The sequence below is a fragment of the Suncus etruscus genome, chromosome 5 (genome assembly GCF_024139225.1).
Source record: "Suncus etruscus isolate mSunEtr1 chromosome 5, mSunEtr1.pri.cur, whole genome shotgun sequence".
Lineage (NCBI taxonomy): Eukaryota > Metazoa > Chordata > Mammalia > Eulipotyphla > Soricidae > Suncus > Suncus etruscus.
Window position 1 is genome coordinate 118,918,701 of NC_064852.1, and position 16,552 is coordinate 118,935,252.

The 16,552-nt window shown below is 37.8% G+C and overlaps 2 protein-coding genes across 5 annotated transcripts in view; one reads left to right on the top strand and one right to left on the bottom strand.

Annotated features, from left to right (window-relative positions):
- CLK1 (CDC like kinase 1) overlaps nucleotides 1–16,552 on the top strand; it is a 747,223-nt gene that overhangs the window by 667,192 nt on the left and 63,479 nt on the right. The gene's annotated exons all lie outside the window — the stretch shown is intronic.
- The window catches only part of SPATS2L (spermatogenesis associated serine rich 2 like), a 229,700-nt gene that overhangs the window by 43,457 nt on the left and 169,691 nt on the right, over nucleotides 1–16,552 (bottom strand). For 3 of the 4 annotated variants that reach the window (XM_049773217.1, XM_049773220.1, XM_049773218.1), the window contains one exon: nucleotides 626–832. The exons of the other annotated variant lie outside the window; for it this stretch is intronic. In XM_049773217.1, the coding sequence (XP_049629174.1) occupies nucleotides 626–832 (207 nt within the window). The remainder of the gene's footprint in view (nucleotides 1–625; nucleotides 833–16,552) is intronic. 4 annotated transcript variants of the gene reach the window in all.

Here is a 16,552-nt window from a genome sequence, read left to right on the forward strand (position 1 = left end):
TTTCATAGAAGAAAGAAATCTCCCTCAAAAACAGTGAGAAGGCATACCAAGCCCAAGGCAAGGAAAGTAGTTCCAACTGAGGTGAAATAAGAACACTATTTAATATGGGAATCAGAAAGGAGGTGACTTAGGAATTCTTATATTTTTTAAATACCAGTTATATGTGAAGTATACTGAAGCTCAAAAATATGATTAGTGTGTAAAGCATAAAGCCTTTTTTCTGTGTTCTCTAGTCTGAAAGTTCCAACACAGGAGCTAATAAACACATGTGAGGAAGATCCTACCTGAAGACAAAGCAGTCTCTAGATCATCTTCCCTGAGTCACCTTTCTAGAAGGTGCAACCTTTGTTATAAGGATAGAGAGGACTTGTGCAAATGGACCCAAGTCCGAGGAGTGACCATAGAGGGGTGAACAGAGGGGGTGTAACTGCACTTGAACATTTGAATCCTAAGGGTCCCAAGGGAAGACTCCCATCTGCTTTTGCACGCTTGGGAACAAGGGAGAAATGCAATTTCACACGTGTTCTCTCGCTACTAAGCAGCCTCTTTTGGAAAGTTCTGTCACTTGGCACTGGCTCAGTGTGAAAAATGTGTTGAATCATTTGTGCAGAAGAAATCACTTTACCTCTTTTCTTTGCCAGCTCATCTGGCTTTAGTTCAAGATGAGCTGCAGGGGCATTGGATTTAACAGGAGATGGTTTGGCCTTAGGCTTGCTGGGGTTACAAGGCTGCTCAGCTGACCACTGTAGGCCATCTGACCTCTCTGGTATTCCATGTAAAGCTTTGGGGCTCCCATCTAAGGACAGTTTCTGCTGCAGTAGTCTGTTGCTTTCTGTAAGAAAACACCAAATTATGACTGTGAAGTGATAAACTAAAAACATTGGTGATCACGTGATGGAGGATGCCAAGACTTTTGCTTTTGTTGAAATGTGGCAGTCATGCCTTTCCTTTCAAACAACTGAGAAATGCTATACTAGAATCTTCTGAAGAGTAGAGGACCCCCCAGCAAAAGCCTTGTTGTTGGGGATGTCAGAAGACATGAATAGTTGGGCTCTGGGAATTATTTCAAGACTGACCCTGACAAGTCACTTATTATTTCTAAATGTTAATTCGCTCACCCAGACATATCCAGGAAGGTTTTCAGAAGATTTGAATGAGGTGAGCTGGGGTTTCTTCATAAACCCCACTCCCCTGCCCCAGTCAGTAAAGGCTTTAATGTTTATAGAAACAACTTCATATTATCAATATGTGGTCCTTCTATATCTGAGTGCCACATATGTGCCCCGTGGTATTTTCTCTGGACTTAATGAAGGCAGAAGCATGACTGGTGAGAGGGCAAGAATGAGATGACAACAGGTACTCTAGTCACTGAATCTAATTTATGGGGTGATTCAATGATGAAACATCGTCATACTCCTTCAACTATATTTAACATCCGGTAAGGCAGATTCTCTCTGGAGCTCCAATAGATGAGGCAATAAATTATCAGCATGTTGTTGTTGGCATCTTTAAAGCCAGGCTCCTATTTAGTTATTGCAGGAGTGAATTAAATGGCGCCATTGTGGCTTCAAAAGCGAATGGATCATGGCCAGAGAAAGCTGGGGGTGTGAAAAATAGGGATGTCTGGGTTCTGGCAAAAGGTGAAGCTACAGGAAAGAGGGCAGGCTCGAATCTTGGAGCCCTGGCTCCCCTCATCTCTATGACCTTGTTTGAATGACCTCATTTCTTGTCTGGTACATACTCTGATAGAACCGGGTGTCATCTCCATGAAACCATTTTTTTTTTTCAGTCACTGGCCTCACTTTTCTCTGCTTTCATGGTGACTCATAAAAATTTAGTGTGTTATATTTTCACAGAAGGCTGCAATGTCTGTCTTTCCCTTCTGCCAGGCCCTTACTTCTTTGAAGGCAGACACTCAAATTCAATTCATTTTTGAAGCCCCTTGTACCCATGTCTGGCTCAATAGCTATCTGCAGAATCATGATTGAATTAAAGTTCTGCTTAACATGATTTCACAGGAAAAAAAGAAACAAACACAAAACCAAGAAAGCCTTCCCTGACTCATGTCACAAATGTTTTGGAGACCCTACTCGGAAAATGCAAATAAATGTGCTGAGGGTCTGAGTCCATTTGATTTTAGACATGAGACCATGGAGAAGTATAGTTGAATCTATCATTTGCAACCTATTTCAAGAAATAATAACAGACACTTTATGGGCTGAATGAGGAGCAAGTAAAGAAATTTTAAAATGAACTTAAAAGGGAATAAAGATACATTATCAAATGTTAAGCAAAGGGAGCAGACAAAGTGGAAAGGCTCAGAAAGCAGCACTTCCTTCAGTAATGAAACAGATTCAATTGGTCGTGTGCAATTTATCTGTGTTATACTGAAGTGGAACTTTACTGTAGGGCAGTGCTGTCAAGCTCTCCTGAGCCTAAGCTCTCTCTCTCTCTCTCTCTCTCTCTCTCTCTCTCTCTCTCTCTCTCTCTCTCTCTCTCTTTCTGTCTCTCTCTCTCTCTCCTCCCTCCCTCTCTCCCCGCCCCTCTCGCCCCCCCCCCTTATTACAAATGCAAATTCCTAGACACCTCTCTAGGAATTCCAAGTGCATCCTGGATTCTTCTCCCAGGTGATTTTGCTAGAATGGAGATAGAAAGCATTACCTACTTTGAGAAACTATCATAAACGAGTGAAAACTACTTTTTGACAAATATATATATGTTTTGTTAAAACAGTGATTAACTGTGGGCTGGTTCCAATTCATTTTGTCTCTAAATTACAGCTGAGAGGCAGCCTTGCTGAAATATAAATGGAGAATATAAAATACAGCTCATTGTGCACGGTGTAGTAAATTGGTTCTATTCCTGAGAATAAAGGGATTTGCATTTGGAGTTTAATGGGAATAATAACCTTAGAGCAGAGGAAACATTTTTATTTTGTTGCATGTAAAAGGATTTTAAATGTAAGACAAGCAAGCGGTAAGCAGGGGTTCATTAGCTTGGAGCTGAAAATATTTTGTTTGTGTATTAGAGAGCTGGTCTACTAGTTCATTAATCAGCTAATGAGAAATTGGAATAGCAATTCTATTTGAGGTCCTAAAATGTTTTTTCAGTATTGACAGAGTCAAAAAAAATCAGAAATTCTCAAAGACCATTTGTATATACCTGCACTCTGGTTCTACTGATCGGTCTTTAAAAGTTGTAAAATTGGTATTTTGAAACAAAAGCTGGCAGTAAGTTAGACAGTGACAGCAGAAGTGGATTCATCTTTACCACAAAGCCTGATAAGTTCAAGCAACAGAGTAATGTGAATTTGCTCTGGAGAATGGCTTTCTATAATAAGTACCATCAGTTTGCTTTCTTCCTGAGATACACGTATAAACCATAATAATCTCAGAGTTGATTGATATTATTGCCCAATTAGGGTGATCACTAGTTACATATGGCTGCTGAACCATTTAAATGTAGCTTATCTGAATGGATTCCATATGAAAAGGACAACATCTTGGCTATATTATATTAGATAAAATATGTTTCCTGATTTAACTCATCTATTTCTATTTTTGTTTTTATTTCTGGGCCATACCTGGTGGTGCTCAAGGGTTATGCCTGGCTCTGTGTTCAGAAATCACTCCTGGCAGGCACCATATGGAACGATTCTTAACTGAATTTGACATCAAGTATTCTTGCTATTCAGATATTCATGTCCTTCAAGTTTGCCCATCAGCTTTTTAAAAATTGTTTCAACTAAGTCATTTGTGTGTCAACATTAATTTAATAATCATTTTGTCTATTTCTACAAAAAAATGGATGGTATTTTGCTTTATTTAGTTGTTATCTTAGAAAAATCGCATCTTCTGATCACTGAATCTGTAAGTCCTCAATTTATTTGCTTTACCTTTTATTTAATTTTCTTTAATATCCTCACTATAGTTTTGAAGTTCTTTGCATATGTGCTCTCTGGTCAAAATTTATTCCCCGGAGATTTAGAAATTTTTTGTTTCTGGGCCACACCCTGTAATGCTCAGGGGTTACTCCTGGCTATGCACTCAGAAATCAGGGGATGGAACCAAGGTCCGTCCTAGGTCAGCCATGTGCAAGGTAAACGCCCTACTGCTGCGCCATCACTCTGGCCCTGAGATTTAAAATTTTTATGCCATAATATGTAATATTAAAAAATAATTTCTCAATTATTTGTTCCTAGAACGCAAAATAAAATATATTTTTGTTTGTTTTGGGCATCACCTGGTAAGCTTATGTGCTCAGAGATCACTCCTCGCAGGCTTGGGAGACCATATGAGATACCAGGGATCAGACCTGGGGTGGAGGCGTGAAAGACAAGTGCCTTATATGCTGCACAACTTCTCTAAACAGGAATGAAAACAAATAAAAAAAATACAGTGATTTTGCTCCTATACATCTTGAATTTATTTTGTGTGTGTGTGTGTGTGTGTATCTCTTAGGATTTCTACACAACCAATAATGACATCTATAAATGAAGTTTAACTTTTTCCTTTCCAACATTCCAGGTTGACCATACCAGGAAAATGAAGAGGAATAGCCCCTGTGTTGGTCATAGGGAAAATAGTTTTGATCTTTTGTTGTTACAATATTAAGCTATAGATTTTTCAAATTACCATCATACTCAGAAAATTATCTTCAAATCTTAAGTTTCCTGAGATTTTTTATTTTGTCTGCTGATTTTTTTTCTTTCCCTAATGAGATGACTGTTTTGTTTTCTTTTATTTTGTTGAACTAGTCAATTACCATGATTGGTTTTCAAATGTTACATTAATGCTGTATTTTTGAGATGATTCCCATCTGGTTGTATAATAGTATCCTTTTATATAATTTGTATATAATCATCAATTTGTTAATACTTTTGAGGATTTTACTTCTTTATTCATGAATTATACTGATAAGACTAGTCAGGCTTTGGCCAGGGCTATGCTATCTTTATAAAAAAAGAAGAGAAATGTTCCTTTTATTTATTTTCTAAAGAGTTGTTTAAGAGTGTTATTATTCCCTCCTTCAACATTATAAAGTTCACCAGTGAATTCATTTGAGCCTGGAAAACTTTAATTATGCATTTCTTTTATAGGTAGCATTATTCAGTTTTTCATTTCTTCACATCTAAAAAGTTGTGTTTCTCAAGAAATTTATGCACTTTATTTAATTTATAAATTTTATCTTTCATTTTATTTCTTAGTATAAAGTTATTAAAATATTCTTTTGTTAGTATTTATATTAGTGAAAATTAACCAATTTTATTCTTGATAATATTAAGTGAATAATTGCATTTTCCTTATCATACAGTTTTATATATATATATATAAACAAACTTTGCTTTGGCCATACCTGACTGTGTGCTACAGGGTTATTCTTGGCTCTGCATTCAGGAGTGATTAAGGAGTAACATTTTTTAGTTTGTTTGCTTGTTTTGGGGCCACACCCAGCAGCCTTCAAGAATTAACTCCTGGTTCTTCACTCAGAAATCACTCTTGGCAGGTTCAGGGGGACGATATGGGATGCCGGGGAGTGAGTCCCAGTTGACATAGCAAAGCAAATGCCTAAACTGCTTTGCTGTAGCTCTAGCCCTACTGAGTAATGTTTTTTTTGGGGGGGGTTTGGGTGATACCTACCTTTGTTCAGGGATTATTCTTAGCTCTGTATTCAATGCACAATCCTGAAAGTGTTCTGAAGACCATGTATAGTGCCAGGGGCTGACTATATAACCCAAGTCTACCCTGTTGTATTATTGCTCTGCCTTGTACTTTTCTTTCATTCTATCACTTGTTGCTTCATGAATTTTGAAGCTGTTATTAGGTGCATATTTGTTTAGGATTATTATGTTCTATGAAATAATTTGTTATTATAAAATGAACTGCATGATATCTTGTCTTGAAATAGTTCTTTAATTTTAATACAGCAACACTAACTAAATGATGCTCTGTTTGGATAGGACATCCTTCAATGTTTGACCCATGTTTATCTTAATATCTCACTTTGGAAGTAGTTATCATGACAGTTTATGACAAAGAATCCAGGAGCATAGATAAAAGAAGTGTGTCTTCAAACTAGAGAAACTATAGAGCCAAATGTAAAACTAAAAAATTAGATTACTATTCTAAAGCACACACAAAATTCAACTCAAAAATGTATCAAAGTTTGAATGTTAGTGCGAAAATCAAAATATACTAAAGATAACATTTGAAAAATCACTCTAAGTATTGATATCAGTGGTATAATTGGAGATTGGACTTCATAGGTAAGTAAAATAAACAAATCAGATAAGTAGAATGGCAGAAAGCTAAAAAGCGTCTGCACTGTTGAAATCAAACAGCCCCCCCCCCAGGTACTGAATGGATCACAGTTATAATTTTGAAAAGTATTCTTTGATTTTCTGATAATTAAGTACTTGCCAGGGCTAGAGAGCCAGTAGAGGGTAAGGCTCTTGCTTTGTACATGGGTGACCCTGAGTATAATCCCTTGAGCAGCACCAGGAGTTGCTCCAATATTGCCAGGTACATCCAAGGCCCTGCCAACAGTAACTGTTATTGGGGGCGGGCACACCAGTTGACGCTCAGGGGTTACTCCTGGCTATTTGCTTAGGGTTTGGGGAACCATATGGGATGCTGGGGGATCAAATGGTGGTCCATCCTAGGCTAGCACTTGCAAAGTAGATGCCTTATGGCATGCGCCACCACTCCAGCCCCAGTAACTGCAATTCTTTCAGTTCTATTTTACCTTTATTCTGTTTCTGGTTTAATGCATATGTCCTAAATTTGTCACATTCCTTTATTAATATTCTACTCCCTTACATATACCATAAATAACACACTAGCATGATTCCATTTATTCAGCTCTATAGAATGTATGTATATGGTCACATGTTTCATTTAACATTGTATGTAAATTTCACTTTATATTTTTGTATTTTGTTTAGTAGTCAATTGTTCTTTAAAAACTAAGGGAAAATGTTCTCCCCTTTTTTTATATCATTTTCAGTGTTTTACATGTCTTTCAGTAGATTTGCTGATTTTTAGCAAATTCAGTATTATTATTTTTTAGGGTGGGATCATTTATACCCAGTGCAGTTCAGGGGTTCCTTCTGGTTCTGCCCTAAGAAGTCGCTCCTGGCAGTGACCTATTGGGTGCTGGGAATCAAACCCCAGCAGCTATATGCAAGGCAAGTGCCCTATCTACTGTACTATCTCTCTGGCCCCAGTATTCTTACTTTCAAACTCAAGAATATCCTTTAGCTTAGTTTGTTGTCTAAGTCAGCTGGTGAGTTTTCAACTCCACTTTCTTTTTTCAAATCAAAAACATCTTTATGACTTCATTTCTCCTGATGGTTGAAATTTTCCTATGCATGGATGGACAATGGAAACTATTATGCTGAGTGAAATAAGTCAGAGGGAGAGATAGACACACACAGAATAGTCTCACTCATCTATGAGTTTTAAGAAAAATAAAGGGCATTATTGTAATAATAATAATAATAATAGAGATAATAGAGGCGAGGGCTGAAAGGACCGGCTCACAATATGAAGTTCACCACACAGAGTGGTGAGTGCAGTTAGAGAAATAACTACACTAACAACTACCATGTTACTGAGTGAGAGAAGTAGAGTGCCTGTCTTGAATACAGGCAGGGGGTGGGGGAAGAGGGATGTGGGGCGCATTGGTGGTGGGAATGTTGCACTGGTGAAGGAGGGTGTTCTTTTTATGACTGAAACTCAACTACAATCATGTTTGTAATCATGGTGCTTAAATAAAGATCTTATAAAAAACATCTTTAATATATTTTCATTTTCTGGAAGGCAACTTTTCTCTAGATATAGAAATCTAGTGTGGCAGTCCTTCTCCAATGTCAACTATAGACTTTATTGTTTCTCTTGCGACCTCAACTTTAACTCTTAAAAATTGTCCCCCTCTGTGGACTATTTTTCCCATAAAGACTTCTCTCTCTATATATATATCCCTTGCTGACAGCTATTAAGATTTTCTTGTCATTTGTAACTTTTAGATTGACAATAGTTTGATATTTTCCTTTGGATTTTGGTGAGCTCTTGGGACATATGATGGACAGTTATTTAGCAAAATTTTGGGAAAATATATGGTAAGAGAATCTCCTTCCCCTCTTTCTGAGAGTCTGATTGCCCATCTGATGAAGAGTCCTTCAAGTCATTGAGGCTCTGTTTGGGGAACCACTCATGTTGGTGCTCAGGGGACCATTGGTGGAGTTGGGTTTTAGCCTGACTGATTGCAAGCAAGTCAAGAAACTTGACCTCTGTACTATCACTATAGCCCTAAAAGTGTTTTTCTTTCTGCTTTTCTGTTTGGATTATTTCTCTTTCATTACCCAAACTGTTGTCTAGTGCATCTGATTTTTTAGATGTGGTATACTTTTGTTCCTTTTAGCATTTAAAATTACTCTTGAAATTCTCCTCTACTTTTTTTTCCCTGTACAATGTCAATCTTCTTTTCCTGTAAAATATTAGTATATTTATTGTCCTCTGCTATTTCCAACATCTGGGTTGTCCATGGGTGTTCTTCTAAGACACATACTCTTTTTTTCTGTTTATTTTAGGTCTTATTTTCTTGCTTCTTCAGTATAGAGATTGTGGATGCTGATTTTATTATTTTCCTTTATAGAGTCTAGCTTTTGGTTGTAAAACATCACAAAAATATTAAATTATCCTCCATACTTTCTTCTCTTTTTCTCTCTTTGGATTTTTGGGTCACAACCATCTGCTCTCAGGGATCACTCCTGGTATTGCTCAGGGGACTATATATTGTGCTGGAGATCAAACCCAGGTCAGCCACATACAAGGCCAACTTAACCCCTAGATATTTTCCTAAGCTCTCCTTTTATTTTGCCTTAAACATAGATTGCTACCAAAGTATTTTACATGTCAAGTTAGGAAAGGAAAAGATAAGAGGGGCACAGGATGCTCCTTAGAATATCTTTACTTATAAAGATTATTTATCTTTTTTTTTTTTTTTTTTTTGGTTTTTGGGTCACACCTGGCAGTGCTCAGGGGTTATTCCTGGCTCTATGCTCAGAAATTGCCTCTGGCAGGTACAGGGGACCATATGGGATTCCGGGATTCGAACCACCATCCTTCTGCATGGAAGGCAAATGCCTTACCTCCATGCTATCTCGCTGGCCCCAGATTATTTATCTTTGACTCTTCTCAAACTTGCCTTTTATTTCATCTTCTGACTGAGAATCCCATCTTCCTAGCTTCTACCAAAAACTCATTCTTTAACACGCAGAAATTCCCTCCCTTGAATTCCATGCTGCAACTTCTGAACCTCTACTGCATCAATTAATTCTCTTCCCCCTTCTTCTAGACTTATGCCTTCTTTTCCAGTTTCTTCATTATTATGTATATTTAAATAAAAAATTCTTTCACTACCATTCAAAGGGGAGTGTTATAAGATCCAAATCCATTTGTTACCTTTACCTGTGAGGTTTGTAATTGTTATCAAAATAAACTTGCTGATATGGGATTGAACACTATGCCTGGAAGTATTTGATGTGTCATTAACATATTTTACCCAGTAAAACGGCAACTAGTTATATAACCAACACAATCAAAACTTGTCCCCGAGAGAAACAGACTTGGAACAAAAGATTTACATAGAGGGCAGAGCAATAGCACAGTGGTAGGGCATTTGCCTTGAACGTGGCTGACCCAGGACAGACCATTTCGATCTCCCGGTGTCCCATAGGGTCCCCCAAGCCAGGAGTAATTTCTGAGTGCATAGCCAGGAGTAATCCCTGAGCATCACTGGCTGTGGCTTAAAAACAAACAAACAAAAATATTTATATAACATATACAAAGATATATGTATTGAACTCAGATTGGAAAGTTTTCAAAACTATTTTTCCTATCTGTAATATTTTTTTTAAGTTTAGTACTTTTTTTGGGGGGGGGGGCGAACCCGGTGATGTTCAGAGGTTACTCCTGGCTATGCGCTCAGAAACCACTCCTAGCTTGGGGGACCATATGGGATGCCAGGGGATTGAACCACGGTCCATCCTAGGCTAGCACCCAGTATGGCAGACACCTTACCTTTCTGCGCCACTGCTCTGGCCCCTAAGTTTAGCATTTTTAAGTGGACTAAAAGAAGTATACATAGAATTGAAATTTAACTTTTCTTGGTGGTGGTGGTTGGGTTTGGCCCATACCTGGTAGTGCTCAGGGTTTATTTTTGACTTTGTACTCAGGAATTGTGGCAGTTCTCAGGGGACCATTGGTGGTGTTGGGTTTTACCCTAACTGATTGTAATGCAAGTCAAGATACTTGACCTCTGTACTATCACTATAGCCCTAAAATCTAACTTTAAGGAATGTTTTAATTATAATCACTCTAAAATAATTATTTAAAGCCAGAGAATTAAGATAGCTTTATAGTCTCCTACCCATGTAATTTCAGGAAAGTATAACATCTGATACTGATGAACATGGTTGGGAAAAGTAGTTCTATCTAGAAACACCCCCCCCCCACTGATTTTCTATAAAATGATGTCTAAAATTCTCAACATCTGTATTACTTAAGGCAGGGCTTCTTCAACTTTTCCTTTGAAACTGAGAAATGTAATATGGTCCAACACTGACAAAAACACTTTGTATTCATTAGGTGGTTGATGTGGGATTAATTTTTGATCACTGTGTGCTCCGAAACTTTTTACTGTTGCCAATATTTTCATAATCTCCACATTCAACTACGTGGCTCCTATTTGAAGTTGTGACCCACAGATGAAGTCATGCTAATAACTAAAATGTGACTATGAAGACATTTTTGCGATAGCTAATCATAATAAGTGGTTGTCTTTTATTTAATAATTAATGCTCCTAAAATTAATACAATACAGATAAAACATTATGAAAATGCTCTATTTACCCACCAATCAGTTTTAAAAGAAAAAAATAACTAAGGTGCTCAATAAAAGAATACATGCTTTGCATTGCTCTGTGAAATCCTAAGTTTAATTCCCAGTTTCACAAACATATACACACAAACACATATAAATAAATCTACAAAATGAGGTTAATACAATATTTCTGGCCAGCAGTGTGTTAAGAATTTCACTATATCTTTACCCTCTGAATATATAATAAATCCACTTAATATGTCCAGGGAATAATTCTGTTTGTTCACTTCTTTTTTCTATTTGGCTTTTGGACCACACTTGGTGTTGCTCACGGGTTACTCCTGGCAGACTCGAGGGAATCGAACCTAGGAATCAAACCTGGTTTGGCTGCCTACAAGGCAAATGCCTTCCATTGTGCTATTGCTCTGGCCCACACATTCTTTTATACAAGAGATGTTCACTACAGCATTGCTTATAATGCCCAACAAATAAAATAGTCTATAAGGACAACAGTTTGGTAATCATTAAAGAAATGGAGCTGGAGAGATAGCACAAGTCTAAGGCCTTGTATATTACTGACCTTGGTTTAATTCCCAGCACCCATTATAGTCCTCTCAGCAATGTCAGGAATCATTTCTATGTACTATGTAAAGAAAAGCCCTTGAAAATCGTCAGCTACAGCTCCAAAATACAACAACCAAACATGACAAATTCCAAAAGGAATAAATGCCATTATTCAAATTATTTTAAGGAATCTGTAATATTAAGTAGTATTCATAATGCCAAGTAAAAGTAAAACATATGTATACAGGGGCTAGTGAGATGGTATGGCAGGTATGACAGTTTTACTTGTGGCCAACCCTGGTTCTTTCTTGGTACCACAATATGTCTCCTAAGCACAACCGGGTGTGACACAAACTCTTTCCCCCCAAAAAAATGCACCTATGGCCTAATGCCCATAAAAAATATCCCACATATCTTTGCATTTAAACAATTTTAATATAAAATATATTAGTTATTAGAAGCATCTGGGAGGTAGCATTTTCCCTTCTTAAAACCTTAACAAGAAAAAATTTCAAACTTCTTCAATTAGTATAAAGTTCTTTTCAACCTAAAAACACAAAATCCATAAATAGTCTTACAAAAATAATATAGCAACTTAATATTTAAAAATAAATCTACATTTCTCTATATATTTTAACACTATTCAAGAGATATCATGGTAAGGGCCCATAGGAGTGTTGTGAAATTTCAGCTTTAATAACTTAAGAATTACAAATATATAGTATTCAGAATCTATAAATGACATAATTGATTTTCAGACCAAAAAAGAATTCCTCAGAGAAGAACAAGTAAGTTTCCCTGCAATGACACAAATTAGTCAGATGAAAAGGCAGGAACATTCAAGGCAAGCAGAGACAACCTTGAGTAGAGAGGCAGCACTGTGCACCTATTATAAGTTTTTGGCTCAAAAAAATCTACTCTTGGGCCGGGCGGTGGCGCTAAAGGTAAGGTGCCTGCCTTGCCTGCGCTAGCCTTGGACGGACCGCGGTTCGATCCCCCGGTGTCCCATATGGTCCCCCAAGCCAGGAGCAACTTCTGAGCACATAGCCAGGAGTAACCCCTGAGCATTACCGGGTGTGGCCCAAAAACCAAAAAAAAAAAAAAAAAAAAAAAAATCTACTCTTTTTGGTCTATTTTGTGATACTGGAAATGGTTCCCATCAACAATTCTCTTTAGCAGGAATATTAGGGATGTCAGGAGGTGCAATAAAGTGTGCCCTCAAGGGGCTAAGGGCAGGATCAACGCCTTCTTTCCTAGGTTCCCATCACACAATTATGTGGGCAACTCCAGACGCTCTCCCACCCATACACCTTGCCTGCCCCATGCTATCCCTCCTAAAGTTGGTGCTGCTGAACACCTTGGTTGTTCACAACCTTGGCTGAACACATTGCTGCTCCTGACAGCAATGACTCTATCTTCTACTAAACATACTACATCATACACTGTGATGAGTTTATCTTCTCTGTCTCCTACCACAAGACTGCAAATTCCTCTGATAGTCACAAGACCTCCAGAATCTTATAGAAGGGACCCACCCAGTCTTGGTTCCTTTTTGATCTCATCATCTGAGAGATATCAGTAACCATGTCTAAGTCCATAGAGCACAGTTAGTAATTAGTTTCCTACTGTTCTAGTTAGCAAATCTTTGTACTGCATTAATTTCATTCAGATAACCAGTGTGGTTTTCCTCCCAGCTTGAGCCTGGCAGCTAGGCAGGGCCAGCCTGAGGCATGAGATGAAACCAGTATGGTCAGAATAGAGAGAGGAATGGAATGGGGTATGTCATACAATGAGGCAAGAGTAGGCCTTAGGGATAAGCCAAGGTTGGGCCAATAGGTTGGGTAAGGTTTTTAGTCTTTATCTTAAGGATCAAGGTTATGTTTCAAAAAGACAGCAAAACAGAGAATGATAGAGGGAGAAGAGTAAAGGCAATATACAATCCACTAGCTAAGGGAGTAGAGAACAGTGATTTTGGTGGGAAGGCAGAGTCACACACAGTGAGATGTGATGGTGTTTAAGAATATTTGAAAAGGAAAGCCAGGAAAACTTGGTGACACACTGCAAATGAGATTGACCAAAGAGGACGACGCCATGGCTGATGTTGACATTTCTGACCCATACAAATGAGGAGATGGAATGGTAAGATTAGGAACACCACAGCAAGCCAAGACTGGGGAGTGAGAATGGGAGTTTGTTTTGAGCATGTGGCTGAAATACTTTGAAAATGTCAAAGTAAAAATGTCTAAGTAGCCTGGATGTGGAAGATGAGTTTGTGAGTCATAATTAAAGCGAGCGTCTGGCTGAAATATTTGGAAAGGAAAGTAGAGCTATACAAGAAAGAACTCAGAATGAATCATTCCTTTAGGAGGTTCAAACAGTTAATAGTTAGGAAGAAAAGAAGAAAAGAACAACCTTAAAATAAAAAACAATGAAGAAGACAAAGAAGGGAAGTTAGGAGGGTGTGGCTTTCATAGAAACCACAAGGGAAAATAGGAATAATTAAGTATAGAGTGGGTCAATAGTGTTGACTGTTGCTGCAAGGAAAAGGAGGAGTAAGGATTGAAATAGCTGCTGGATTCCACACCTGAGTAGTTGTAAATGAAATGGGGGACACTCTTTGAGGAGATTAGAAGCTACATTGAATAGGCTGCTGATAAATGAGAAATGAAAAAATGGAGTCAGAAGTAAAGACAACTAACTCTCTTAAGAGGTTATAAAATAATGGTCTAGTAATGAGACCACAAGAAAATTCTTGTCAGATTACAATTATTGTCCACCTGGATTTGCAAGTTTTATTGTTTTTCTATCTTGATATGACAGGGTAATTAGCAGATACTCAGAGGAACCAATTACATCGGAACACATCAAAATACACGTTTATGGGAACCAGTCTTGCCTTTTAATAACTTATCAAATACTTCATTTCATTCAAATCCCATGAAAATTCATCAGTTCAGAAGGCAAAAAACTGGTAACATTTTTTTATTGAAAACAAATCTTTTTAGTTTTCCTTATATTATCTTTATAGTTTTTCTCTGTGTTATGTCATCATATCATCAATATATTTGCAGGTTTATTTATAATAATGATTATCTATAATAATTATATTAACAAAACCAGTTAATTATATTGTCAATTATATGAGATAAAGTTGTCTTGAATTGTTTCACTGAAGTTGCAAAACAGGCTCAATTCTCTTTGCATTTTTGGAGGGAGAGGGCTTGGGCCATATCCAGTGGCTCTCAGGGGTTACTTCTAGCTCTGCACTCACAAATTACTTCTGACAAGCTCAGAGACCATATGGGATCCTAGGGATAGAGCCTGGGTCTGTCCTGGGTCAGCTACATGCAAGGCAAATGATCTACCGTTATGCTACCACTCAGGCTCTCTCTTTGCAGCTGAATTATTTTGTATTTTTGCTCTAAGCACTCTTGCTCCTCTTTTTATCCATCCATCCTTCCATCCATCCACTTATCCATCTACCCATCTATCCATCTATTCTCTCCTCTGCCATACACAGAGAAATGAATAAAGGGCAGTTATGGAAAAATCCCACCTATTATCTCCCTACTGTTATCTGAGAAATTCAGATCTGGTGATGCTGAGAAAAGTAGAGGTTGAGACTTACATATAGATGAGAGTTTAGGTCAAGCATTTTAATGCTCAAATAATGAGTGAGATTAATGATAGGTTGTATTCTGTGTGCTTTAAAATAGAAACTTTAAAACACATGTTCAGAGTTGGAGTGACAGTATAGAAAGTAGGCATTTGCCTTCCATGTGGCTGACTCAGGTTCACTCCCCAGCATCCCACATGGTCCCTTGAGTCTGCAGTAGTGATTTCTGAGTACAAAGTCAGGAGTAACTTCTGAGCACCACCAGACATAGACCAAAAATAAAAAACCAACAAACTAAAAGAATGCTGCTCATAGAATAGTACTTCAAGTCAGTTGTTTATATTAATGAAGTATTATATCTTAAAAAAAGTCAACACCTATTGTTATAATTTTAAAAGGGCATCAGATAATATCCTTAAAGCTGAAAAAAAGAATTGGTTGTTTAGATCAATAAAATCTTATGTGAAAAAAATCTGAATTGAAGCATTTTCAAATTTTGGTGTCAATCTCCCAGCTTTGTGCATCATAGGACTCCTGCCATGGCTTTCCTGGCAATATTTTCCTCCCAATATTTATTACATTCTAAAAAGGTTCTTTAGAAACTTAGTTGTATTCTGGTTTATTATGTGATTTCTTCTTCTAGTCCAGCCTCCCTCTACCTTCCAACAGAATGTAAACTCCAAGGTGGTAAATTGTTTTTGTGTTATTTACTTCTTGGAGAATTCTTGGACTATGTCAGATGCTTAAAAATTCTATTTATTCTTCTTTTTTGGGCCACACTCGGTGACACTCAGGAGTTACTCCTGTCTATGCACTCAGAAATTGCTCCTGGCTTTGGGGGGACCATATTGGACACTGGTTGATTGAACCACCGTCTGTCCTAGGTTAGCACATGCAAGGCAAACACCCTATTGCTTGCACCACTGCTCTGGCCCCCAATGCTTAAAAATTCTTGTGAGCTAGAAAAACACATGATTTGTGGGTTCATTCTGAGATGCTGTGCTAATCACCTTATAAATCTCACTGCCCATCAAGCTATTAAGAGAACAGAGTTTAGGGGCCAGACCAATAGCACAGCAGTAGGGTGTTTGATCAAACCTGGGTTTGATCCCTGGCATTCCATATGGTCCCCCGAGACAGGAGCGATGATTTCTGAGCACATAGCCAGGAGTAACTCCTGAGCATCACCAGGTGTGGCCCATAACCAAAAACAAACAAACAAATGAAAAAAAAAAAAACCCTGTGTAATAGAATTTAAAAAAAGAGAGATCAGAGTTTAATTTTCTGTTTTGCAGGGGCCGACACTGAGACACAAAGGGGTCACTTTGTCCGGGGGTCACTCACACACCTAAAAAGTGACAAACTCAGATTTTGATCCAAACAAATTGAATGCTAAAGCCTTTGTTCTTAGGGCCATGGCTTTCATTAGAGGGCTGGCTCCACTGAGAGCTTGGAAAATACCCATCTGGATTTCCTCTGAAAGCTCTA